This window comes from Ictalurus furcatus, chromosome 4 (assembly GCF_023375685.1).
Source record: "Ictalurus furcatus strain D&B chromosome 4, Billie_1.0, whole genome shotgun sequence".
In the NCBI taxonomy this organism is placed as follows: domain Eukaryota; kingdom Metazoa; phylum Chordata; class Actinopteri; order Siluriformes; family Ictaluridae; genus Ictalurus; species Ictalurus furcatus.
Window position 1 is genome coordinate 34,373,966 of NC_071258.1, and position 13,441 is coordinate 34,387,406.

General features: G+C 43.9%; 1 protein-coding gene across 4 annotated transcripts in view; it reads right to left on the reverse strand.

Moving 5' to 3' along the window:
* LOC128607100 (protein unc-13 homolog C) overlaps nucleotides 1-13,441 on the reverse strand; it is a 179,760-nt gene that overhangs the window by 24,327 nt on the left and 141,992 nt on the right. For all 4 annotated transcript variants that reach the window (XM_053623744.1, XM_053623745.1, XM_053623741.1 and 1 more), the window contains one exon: nucleotides 5,885-5,965. In XM_053623744.1, coding sequence (XP_053479719.1) covers nucleotides 5,885-5,965 — 81 coding nt within the window. The remainder of the gene's footprint in view (nucleotides 1-5,884; nucleotides 5,966-13,441) is intronic.

Here is a 13,441-nt window from a genome sequence, read left to right on the forward strand (position 1 = left end):
GCGCGGCAAGGCGGATTCAGGGGAATGAGGCGACTCACTCAAGGCTGTGGTCGTGGCGCGTACACTAGGACTCAGTTGTGTCTGAATGGTACTACGAGTTCTCATGTTTTTTCCAGACATTTTAACGTCGTTCAAAGTTAAACGTGCAAACAAAAACCTAGTAGAGTAAGTCAAAATCAAATGTATGGCTGAAAAGCGCAAGTTAATTACAGTTTTAATCAGAAACAGCAGGAGCCTCCACCGTTCCATGTTACTCCATTGGCAGCTCGGCAGCGCCCCGAAATTTTTCATTTCAGACAAATCATCTGTCGTATAGTTCCACGTTTAATAAACATTTAAAATCCATCGTTTTGACCCAAAATGTTTTTGAAAGGTGACCACTTAACCTCATGAACTCCACGAACCTGCTCATGAATCCAGTTTTGTAAAAGTTATTGTTTTCTTCTCATAACTTTTGTATTAGTTTCAGGATCTCATCAGAGTCATCAGTCTCCGAACTCTCGTTAAAGTTATAAGGCTAACGGTAATACTCAGGACAGGGTTAGAGTTCTCTAGTCAAATCCATAAACCCAAGGGCTTTTGGGAAATCAATCATTCCTTCACATAAATGTCTATCTGCAAGGTTCCAGGGAGAAAAACCAGATGAGTTCATGGATTTATTATCTGCTGCAGGATGTCATGAATAATTACTGAGGAAACCACTGAATCCATCAAGCTGAGAGAAATGAACAGCAAAAAAAAATGGACTTTTGTTTCCAGGGAATCGATTGGGCACGTCGGTTTTCGTGACAAGCTCGTCATGACGGCTGAGCCGTAATGAGAGTATCATAAACCTGGATGATTGTGTAAGTAGACTGTGTGCTGGTAGAATCAGATGAAAATAGATGGAGTGGAACAAAAATTACAATAGCGATAGCGGACGATTACGGACCAAACGTACTGAGGTGCAGCAAAGGGTTAAAGTGAGACTTAATGATTCTTAGAAACTTGGAGAGGGTACAACTGTGAGTTTTCTGATTGTATCTGCAGTGTGATGGATAGCAAGGACCGAAATCACGGTCACTGCATTACAGAAACAATCATGTCCACAGGAAAAATAGTAAGAGCCAAGAACATTTCATCTTAACAGATCTATATCTGATAGATATCATATAGGTATTATAGAGGTCATAATGCATTATATAGGTAGCATAGAGGTCATAATGCATTATATAGGTAGCATAGAGGTAATAATGCATTATATAGGTATCATAGAGGTAATAATGCATTATATAGGTAGCATAGAGGTAATAATGCATTATATAGGTATCATAGAGGTAATAATGCATTATATAGGTAGCATAGAGGTAATAATGCATTATATAGGTAGCATAGAGGTCATAATGCATTTTATAGGTATCATAGAGGTAATAATACATTATATAGGTAGCATAGAGGTAATAATGCATTATATAGGTAGCATAGAGGTAATAATGCATTTTATAGGTATCACAGAGGTAATAATGCATTATATAGGTAGCATAGAGGTCATAATGCATTATATAGGTAGCATAGAGGTAATAATGCATTATATAGGTAGCATAGAGGTCATAATGCATTATATAGGTAGCATAGAGGTAATAATGCATTATATAGGTATCAACTATGTTATAATGCATTATATAGTTATATAGGTAATAATGCATTCTATATGCATTAAATATATATTAATGTATTGTATAGGTGATATCGTATCAACTCACTGATCATTGGTGTCACTGTCCGAGTCACCTACAAATTCAACTTTGCATCATGGGAAAAGAATCAACTTGACTACACTGTAAACAGCTGCATTTAAATAGACTCAGATGAAATTAGCATCACAGAAGCAGCGACGTTCACACAAAGTGAGCTTTTAAAAGCTTTTACTCCGTCACTTTTTAAACTTAATATATCACAGCCTGGTCTCTGATTGGTCAGAAAGCGTTGATTAGTTTTCTAAAACAGCAGCTCTGACAGGAGTTGCAGGTTGATATTAACGCGCTCGTTCTGATACGTTATCGTTTCTACAGTAACGGCTCGTTCAAAGGGACGGCGGACGCTCCACATGAGCACACAAACAGAATCCATTGATATGCCGATGGGTGATAATCACTGATGTGATAAATTAAGTAAGAAAATCTTAAATGAACATTTATGGAAGGAGTCTCCAGTGTCAGCGCTTTGTAACAGTCGGTTTTATAACGTTACAAGCCACGAGCTTCAAGAGCGAGAGAGAATACAAGAGAGGCTGGAGAGGCAATGACCGTGTTTAGTGGCTATATCGTAACCAACACTAAATGTAACTATGAAATGATAGAAAGGGACGTTGTTGTTTAATAAATGAAAAACGTAATCATTGGTATAAGAGGAATAAAACACTTCAGTTTTAGGACCATCGTTAACTGTAGGCTGGGAACAGTAACTCAAAAAAAACCAAAACAAATCACATCACACCATCGTTGATTATTTTCCCATAACAGCATGACACCAAGAGTTAAATTCCTCACGTCAGTGACTGATTTATCATCGAATCCACCTCTTATTGCTTTATTTATCGTTTTGCTCGATTTCAGATATCCCTCTATGTATCGGACAAGATTCGATGATCTTGCGTGTTTCACTTGTACGAATAAACTCTGCCATTCTTCAAACGTCAGAAAAAGTTCAGCGCTATCACGATGTGACACGAAACGTCGTGTTTATTCAACGAAACGCTTCCAAAACATTCAAATCTATTTGTTTCCTTCCTGCCAGTGTTGCAGTTTTGTTCCCTTAAGGAAAAGGTCTGAGAAGCAGCAGGAAGAAAGTGGTCATTTCCACCGCCTTCACACACACACACACACACCAACAAATATACACAATATCACTGAAGACAGGCGTGAGTCAGAGAGAAAAGCCGGTAATATCACACTCTCTGTAGTTTCACTAAAAACATCACTTTTTTTTTGTCTTTTAATCCCGAGGCTGTAGAGAAGTCATGGAAGAGCAGCAGGGTGTGACGGACTGATAGAAGTGTGCGTCACGGTCTAATCTCACGTCTCGCTCTCTCAGAACAGTACACTGAAAACCCTGACAAGATGACTGTACGCAATCGATTGAGTAAACTCGTTCCCTCGATTTCACTGAGCAATGGGGTCTCCCAGAATTTGTGTATATTTAAGCTCACTTAACTTGATGCTCATGTAGACTGGACTAGCGGACGCCGTTATCCAGAGCGACTTACATTTATATATCTGAGCAGCTGAGGGTTAAGGGTCTTACTCAAGGGCCCAAGGGTGGTAGCTTGGCGGTGCTGAACTCACGAGCCTACGATCAGTAGTCCAACATCTTAACCACTGAGCTACCACCGCCCTACACGTGCACAACAGGGCGAGCAGGGAATGCCGGACATACGCGTGGTCAGATGCGTGTGTGCTACATAGCACATCCTTCCATCCATTTTCTATACCGCTTATCCTTCAGGGGAACCTGGAGCCCAGGGCGCATCAGTCTTGTCCAATGCACAAGGCGGGGAGCATTGTACACCCTGGACAGGGTGCCACTCTATCACATGGCACAATCACATACACATTCACACATGGACACTTTGGACACGCCTACCAGGCATGTCTTTGGACTGGGGAGGAAACCGGAGTACCCGGAATCGAACCCGAAACCCTCAAGGCGAACGTACTAACCACTAAGCCACCGTGCACGACTTAAATAATTAACTCGAAGTTCCTATAGCGTACTTTATAGTTTTCGGAGCAGGAAGTGAACTCTGGTCGCGGTAGTGAGAGTGAGAGCGCCGCACGCTAGCCGCTAGACCATCAGGGAACCTGTGTACTTAAATAATTAACTTCACTTAACTTGGTGCTCAATTCAAGTGCACTTAATTCAAGTGTACTCAGAATTTTATTAGTATCGATCACTAGAGTGATATTTTGTGTGGACGAAAATGATCCCGTGCCCTTTGGGCTATAAAGTGCTTCTGAGCGTATTTAAAAAAAGACAAACATTTATTTAGAATCTGAGATAATTTCACAGGGTTAACGCGTCATATCTGACGCGAGGCAAAATCTAATCTAACCTCAGACCTGCACAGAAACAGGCTTCTCTTTCAAATGAAGTGCACTTTAAAGTGCTTTTACCGAGTCCTGACGGCCGCAGGAATGCAATCGGCCCTTCTTTTAGGGATAGTCGGTGAGTGTGTGTCTCACACACGCCGTGGGTTTGTAACAGGCCGAATTCCAACAGCTCGGTTTCATTCTGCAGCTGTGAAAGTTCAGAACTGTCTGTACTCCGTCATCGCACGTGTCATACGCTGTATACGTGTACGCTTATTACACACGTCTCATACGCTCTGTATGCTTATTACACGCGTCTCATACGCTCTGTACGCTTATTACACGCGTCTCATACTCTCTGTACGCTTATTACACGCGTCTCATACGCTCTGTACGCTTATTACACACGTCTCATACGCTCTGTACGCTTATTACACGCGTCTCATGCTCTCTGTACGCTTATTACACGCGTCTCATACGCTCTGTACGCTTATTACACACGTCTCATACGCTTTCTTTCCCCTTACATGACAACAAGTTATCAAAAATTCCAGCTTTTCCATATTACAGAATGACACCTCATACTTTTTATCCATTTATAGTTACGTTTAATGTTGTGGAACATCCAAGAAACTTCTCACTTACGTTATAGTAGCTATAAACTGTTGTTCCATCACCAGCCTCTCATTTTTCTCTGCCTTAAAGTTAATAGAAACCCTGCAGTGTATTAATATAAGCGGCACTACTCAACAGTGTTGTGGTCTAACTGGTTTTAAAAGATGAGAAGAACTCCACACACATCTTAATCTCCATCACCAGGCCTTTATTTTTAACTTTTAAACTCCTTTAATCGGTTCCTCTGCTCTGAATGCTAATGAGAAACATCCTGGCTCTGTGATTGGTCAGAAAGTGAGGAAGGAGGAGGAGACGGTTGCCTAGGAGACTGAGTCTGAATTGGTTGTGTTCTCTGACACAGGTGCAGACGGACAGGGATTTAAAAGCAAGCAGTGCTCATTTTACACGTGTGTGTGTGTGTGTGTTTGTGTGTGTGTGTGTGTGCGTGTGTGTGTGTGTGTGTGTGTTTGTGTGTGTGTCAGCATCAGCACCCACAGGAGATGGAGAGGTCGTGGTACCACCTCACACCTTCACGGTGAGTGTTCTCACCATGCATACCAAGGTCACACCTCAATCTGCTTCCCAAAATAGCTCACACACACACACACACACACACACACACACACACACACCAGAGATGAAAATAGTGGGAAGAAGGAATGCGAGTGGAGAAATAGGAAGTGTTTCTTCCCTTAGGGAAATGGATAGTTGAGGGTTCTTTGCTTCCTAAACCCTTTATAAAAGAGAGAACCGTCTGTTGTTGGGTTCTACTTAGAACCATTAAGGGTTTTCCCAGACAGACAAACTATATTTATTTAACCGTTTAAACGTGTTTTCAGAGAATAAATCCATTAGTGCTTGGAGGAGAAAAGATAAATAAATTGCACCTGAAGAAGGATGGAGGGATGAGGAGAGGAAGTGAGACAGAGAGAGAGAGAGAGAGAGAGAGAGAGAGAGGGAGAGAGGGACACAGATATAGAGACAGAAGAAGAGAGAGAAAGACAAAGAGAGAGACGGTCAGATTGATAGAGAGAGATAACAAGAGACGAACCTGTTAAGAGAGAAGGGGATTGAGTGAAAAGTGAGTGAAAAGAGATTTGTCCTTGATGAGAGACGGAGTGATGACGAAAGAATAAGTGGAAGAAGAGCTAGATTAAGAGAAGAGAGAGATGGAAAGAAAGAGAGAAAGAGTTGAGAGTCACCTTGATGGTGGGAAGCACGAGGTCCATGGCTGCACACTGGCGAGGCGTCAGGCTGCGAGCCTCCTCACGAGTCACATGCTCCTGAGGAGAGAGGAAGAAAAGAGAGAAAGAAAAGAAAGAGAGACACAATTAAAAAAAAAGATCTTTTAAATCAAGCACAATAACATTCCTATCAACACTTTTCAATTTAATTGCTGCCAGCTTCCATCCCATGATTTGTGCTTCTCTATCACATGACAGCTAAAATATTGCAAATATTACGTCTGCAATGTCGGTGTTGAATAACAAGACTTCTGATTGGTCAGAGACTGAGTAACAAGACTTCTGAATGGTCAGAGACTGAGTAACAAGACTTCTGAATGGTCAGAGACTGAGTAACAAGACGTCTGATTGGTCAGAGCCTGAGTAACAAGACGTCTGATTGGTCAGAGCCTGAGTAACAAGACGTCTGATTGGTCAGAGACTGAGTAACAAGACGTCTGATTGGTCAGAGCCTGAGTAACAAGACGTCTGATTGGTCGGAGACTAAGTAACAAGACGTCTGATTGGTCAGAGACTGAGTAACAAGACATCTGATTGGTCAGAGACTGAGTAACAAGACATCTGATTGGTCAGAGACTGAGTAACAAGACGTCTGATTGGTCAGAGACTGAGTAACAAGACGTCTGATTGGTCAGAGACTGAGTAACAAGACATCTGATTGGTCAGAGACTGAGTAACAAGACGTCTGATTGGTCAGAGACAGTAACAAGACGTCTGATTGGTCAGAGCCTGAGTAACGACTGGCTGTTTAATTGTCAGAATTCAATTTAGCTCTTTTATGATCCCAGCGGTGGAGCAATGAATAGCTATTAACCAGATCCAACTTGTTAGCAACTTAATCACTTTAGTCCTTCTGAGACTGTTGAGAACTTACGTAACGCTTATTTTGCTTTCGGTGTTGTGTGTGTTTGTCAGCTGCAGGTCTGTGTAAGCTGAACTGAAAGCACAGCGGATTACAGAAAGCTGACCCACTTCCAACTGTAGCATTAGCATTCATGTAGAAAAATCCTGAGTCTTGTATCTGCAGGGTTCTGGCACTGAATCAAGGCAAGCAACATGGTGGCCCGCACCACTCAAAGCTGATGTTGTACCATCTAATATACACACGCACTCATTTAATATCCTCAAATCACTCGGCACTCATATATAGTACATAATAAAAATGAAAAAAAAAAAATCGGTGTACTTTCAGCGCCTCCATTGGGAATGTGTAATACAGAGAAACAGAACGGATTGATATTGCGCCTCTACGTGTACTGAGAGACAAGCATACTGATTGAAAACCTAATTAAAAGTTGTAAAGACATACACAACCCAACACTTGAGAGAGTTCCGCGTGTGTATCTCTCCCTCTGAGGCGACAAGGCTTTGGTGTATGAAAGATTTAAAGCCAGCGGTTCTATACAGTACAATTAAAGATGCCTTTGATGACAAATATTGCAGCAGAACATATAAAACACCAAAATAAATCTCAGGAGAAAATCAAGACTCACTGAGTCACCGAGACTGACAGGTACAGAGGTCCCGCCTCTTTCACTTGCACTAAGACACAGAGGCAACGCCTCCTTCATCCACACCGACACACAAAGACCATACCTTGTTCACCGAGACTGACAGATACAAAGGCCGCAACTCCTTCACTGAAACCTCCTTTACTCGCAATAAGACGAGGTGCCAACACTTTCACTTTTACACGGTGTTTGAACAGAAATGTGTGTGGGCAGTGTGTGTACACAACCGCCCTACAGTGGTACAGATCCACCCAGCCCTTTTTTTTATATTCCTCATAAATCATAAACAGTGTCTCAACACGAGTCGTTCGTGTTTTCTATCCAGTGTGATTAGCATAGCTCCGCCCCTGAGTGAGCAGCTACGGTGAGGAGAGGAACGTCTCAGCTTCGTAAGCTTTGTGAGTGTTCTGTTGTTGGCTGTAACAACGAACGTACGAGTCTTCATGTTCTCCCAGAATCAGAGCCACTGAAGACGCAGTGGAGAAGTTCGTGATCCGCTTCATATCCAGAAGACATAAGTATCGCACTTTATATTTTGTGAATGTTTGCAAATCGCCTTTCCGAATGCACTTGTTAGCAGATTCCACGGCTAATGCGGCTAAAGTTACCATTGTCTCTGATTGTATTCACAGAGACCAGAGCTATGTCGTCGTTTTTATTTTTAGCCAGAAAACGCTTACTGTCTGTAGAATTCATACATATATGACGGTGTCTGTCATACTGGTTCTCCTGATTTGTTGTTGCCGTAGTATCCGAAGCACGAGCTGTAACGGCACAGCCCTCTTCTGGAAAGGGGCGGGGAGCAGCAGCTTGTTTGCATTTAAAGTAATACACGAAAACAGTGTGTTTTTGATTCCACCAGAGACAGAGACACAGAGGCCACACCTCCTTCACTGAGACAGAGACACAAAGGCCACACCTCCTTCACTGAGACAGAGACACAGAGGCCACACCTCCTTCACTGAGACAGAGACACAAAGGCCACACCTCCTTCACTGAGACAGAGACACAGAGGCCACACCTCCTTCACTGAGACAGAGACACAGAGACCACACCTCCTTCACTGAGACAGAGACACAGAGGCCACACCTCCTTTGCTTGCACTGATACAGAGAAGCCACACCCCCTTCATTGAGACAGACACACAGAGGCCACACCTCCTTCACTTGCACTGACACACTGAGACTAACATATACATGCCACGCCTCCTTCCCTTGCACTGTGACACACAGGCCACACTTCCTTCACTTAGACTGACATAAATGCCACACCTCCTTTCCTTCACAACAGATAGAAAGGCCTTCCCTCCTTCTTTTGCACTGAGACACAGTGGCCACACCTCCATCACATGCACTGACACACAGGCCACGCCTCCTTCGCGAGAGAGAAACACAGTTCCGGAGCAAGCTTGTTGAACTGGTGACTCTTTAATCTTATCGGACTCGCGTCTGCTCGGAAAGTTCCAGCCTCAGTTTCAGAGTTTCAATTTCAGAGTTTCCCAGCAAAATCTCATTCCTGGAGCGAGTCGAGTGATGAAACGTCAGTTTCATTTAATCACTGCAGCCAACGGTGGCCAGCGAGTGATGCTAGTAAGCTAGCTCAGTGCTAATAACACTCCACAGCAATCACAGCAGACATGTTTTCCAGCAATCTGCCACATATTAAACCCCTGAGTGAACAGATGGTCATAAAGCAGTTATATTGAAAAGGTTGTCCATCGATTTCTCCCTGGTGAAAGGTCACTGCTTCACTGCTCTGACTGAGGCCATAACTGACTCTCTGTCTGTGTGGATTGATTAGATGCCCAGAGAGCTTGATCAGACCCGACGGAGTCTAATTATAAATTAATAATATACGTCTATAAACCCTCAGCGCCTTCGCTAATCAGATCAACTGGTTTTCAGCCCAGCTGGCCAAAACACCTTCTTTTAATAACAACATTAATGGATCTAATCAAATATTCAAAAACAATTTAAAGCCCAACGCTGGATCAACATTCATTATTTGGGACCTTGGGCAATGTGTTAGGCTAATAGCTGGTGTGTGGTGGGCGTTCTGGCAGACTGTGGCTGCCGTCGCATCATCCGGGTGGATGCTACACACTGCTCATGCTTCATCACAACTGCAGCGCGCCGCACTCAGAGGAAATCACTACCTACCCTCTTCCGCATACATAATCTCACAGACGCCCGTGATTGGCTAGTGTCGCAGTGATTGACAGGGGAGAGAGAAAATGTCCCTCCCACACACACACACACACACACACACACAAAGCACACGCAATTAAGCTTTTTGGGCTCCCAGAATTCCCAGAAATTTGCTGTGGCATCATCAGGATTTGAACTCTCGATCTCCAGAAGAAAGCGCGAACGCTTTTCAGGAGCGCCGGTGTTTTTGGATTCGTAAATAACTCCCCCCAAAAAAGACAAACGCATTTGAATGATTTATTTGTTCTAAAGAAAATGATGGGGATGCAAATGTGCTTGTTAATCGTTACGTGGATAGCGGACGGTACTCGGTCCAATGTTTCGACAGTTACTTGCCATAAGGTAGCGTTCGTTTCCAGGCATTAGCACCAACGCTATAGCAGCGAGCAGCTTCGTGACGGATGGGACTGAATATGTTGAATGTTCTAAGAGGAACACCGGAGGGAAAAAGAACATCGAGACTGCATCGAGAAGGAAGCCAAAACAACGGTGTGACGGCATTTGTCACCATAGGAACCATGAAGCAAATCAGGATCGGGGGCGGGTGGTGATCTTACTGTGTAGGCAAAAAGTACTATTCTTTTTCAAAGACAGTCCACAGAGAGTGTAGTCTTTGCTTGGCTTTTTCTAAAGTTTGAACACTGCACTGCATCATGAATTACTGATGATTACCACACATACACACCAGTGCGACTCTTAGGTTAGGTTAGGATCGGTTCAACTTTATTGTCATTGCCAGAGTACAAGTACAGAGGCGATGAAATGCAGTCAGCATCCGACCAGTTGTGCAAATAGTAAACAAGTTAAATGAAATAAATAAGGTTATGGTGCTAACAGTGTACAGGTAAAGGTAAACAGAATGACGCATACCAGGGATGCGAATGGCACTCCCAAGTGGTCAAAGGAGACATGGTGTATGTTTTGAAAAGAAATCGTTTATTATCAAGCTGTGATGTTAAAATGAACAGGAAACGTTCCACACAGCCTGAAGGCAAAAGTATCACCAAGGTATATCATAACGATCTACCGGACCACCAGGAGGAGGTGAGAAGGTAGTGTCGCACCAGGAGGGGCCTGTAATACGATGAGCTGGAGCGCAACACTGCAATTACTGAGCGACTCGGCAGAGCAGCAGGAGATAAGGTGATGGAAAGGGCTGGAGTGCGTTAGAAATACAGGAGACAGGGAGCGAAAGAAACGAGGATGGAGTGAATAGGCAGAGGATCAAGGGTAAGAGTGAGAACATGAGAAGGAGGAGAAAGAGGAAGGTTTGCATGCGGAACAGACATCATGAAGGATGGCGCCGTGAACACCCTGCGGCTTTCTGAACAGCACCACCTGTTTCACACATTTCGTTCTCTCTCTTCGTGTGTTTCTTCTTCTCTAGGGGACTCATGGAATAACTGCGAATACATTCTTTGTTCATGCGTTAAATGCTAAACATGGAGCGGTACTGCAAAAGTGTGGGATGGAAAAAGTTTAACGGACGCATTTAGTTAGCGCAGTAAATAATTCTGTGGGAATACCACAACAAAACCCCACACGTGCTCTTTTAATTCGGTACGCATTATAACAAATTGCTTTAATATTAAACCGTGTGGAAATCTGGAGGGTCACACATCACATTGCTGTTTATACATGTTCAATTACAATACAGCACCGTGCACGCTCCCTTTATTACAATACAGCACCGTGCACGCTCCCTTTATTACAGTACAGCACCGTGCACGCTCCCTTTATTACAATACAGCACCGTGCACGCTCCCTTTATTACAATACAGCACCGTGCACGCTCCCTTTATTACAGTACAGCACCGTGCACGCTCCCTTTATTACAATACAGCACCGTGCACGCTCCCTTTATTACAATACAGCACCGTGCACGCTCCCTTTATTACAATACAGCACCGTGCACGCTCCCTTTATTACAATACAGCACCGTGCACGCTCCCTTTATTACAATACAGCACCGTGCACGCTCCCTTTATTACAATACAGCACCGTGCACGCTCCCTTTATTACAATACAGCACCGTGCACGCTCCCTTTATTACAGTACAGCACCGTGCACGCTCCCTTTATTACAGTACAGCACCGTGCACGCTCCCTTTATTACAATACAGCACCGTGCACGCTCCCTTTATTACAGTACAGCACCGTGCACGCTCCCTTTATTACAATACAGCACCGTGCACGCTCCCTTTATTACAGTACAGCACCGTGCACGCTCCCTTTATTACAGTACAGCACCGTGCACGCTCCCTTTATTACAATACAGCACCGTGCACGCTCCCTTTATTACAATACAGCACCGTGCACGCTCCCTTTATTACAGTACAGCACCGTGCACGCTCCCTTTATTACAGTACAGCACCGTGCACGCTCCTTTATTACAATACAGCACCGTGCACGCTCCCTTTATTACAGTACAGCACCGTGCACGCTCCCTTTATTACAATACAGCACCGTGCACGCTCATTTTATTACAATACAGCACCGTGCACGCTCCCTTTATTACAATACAGCACCGTGCACGCTCATTTTATTACAGTACAGCACCGTGCACGCTCCCTTTATTACAATACAGCACCGTGTACGCTCCCTTTATTACAGTACAGCACCGTGCACGCTCCCTTTATTACAATACAGCACCGTGTACGCTCCCTTTATTACAATACAGCACCGTGCACGCTCATTTTATTACAATACAGCACCGTGCACGCTCCCTTTATTACAATACAGCACCGTGCACGCTCCCTTTATTACAATACAGCACCGTGCACGCTCCCTTTATTACAATACAGCACCGTGCACGCTCATTTTATTACAATACAGCACCGTGCACACTCCTTTATTACAATACAGCACCGTGCACGCTCCCTTTATTACAGTACAGCACCGTGCACGCTCCCTTTATTACAATACAGCACCGTGCACGCTCCCTTTATTACAATACAGCACCGTGCACGCTCATTTTATTACAATACAGCACCGTGCACGCTCCCTATATTACAATACAGCACCGTGCACGCTCATTTTATTACAATACAGCACCGTGCACGCTCATTTTATTACAATACAGCACCGTGCACGCTCCCTATATTACAATACAGCACCGTGCACGCTCATTTTATTACAATACAGCACCGTGCACGCTCCCTTTATTACAATACAGCACCGTGCACGCTCCATATATTACAATACAGCACCGTGCACGCTCCTTTATTACAATACAGCACCGTGCACGCTCCCTTTATTACAATACAGCACCGTGCACGCTCCCTTTATTACAGTACAGCACCGTGCACGCTCCCTATATTACAATACAGCACCGTGCACGCTCCCTTTATTACAGTACAGCACCGTGCACGCTCACTTTATTACAATACAGCACCGTGCACGCTCCCTTTATTACAATACAGCACCGTGCACGCTCCCTTTATTACAATACAGCACCGTGCACGCTCATTTTATTACAATACAGCACCGTGCACGCTCATTTTTATTAAAATACAGCACCGTGCACGCTCCCTTTATTACAATACAGCACCGTGCACGCTCCTTTATTACAATACAGCACCGTGCACGCTCACAGCGTATTACAGTACAGCACCGTGCACGCTCACAGCGTATTACAATACAGCACCGTGCACGCTCACAGCGTATTACAGTACAGCACCGTGCACGCTCACAGCGTATTACAGTACAGCACCGTGCACGCTTTCAATGTTTGTCTCCAAGTTTATGTGTTTTCAGTGATGGAGTGTTAGAGGTTACAGTGCAAGACGTAATACAAGG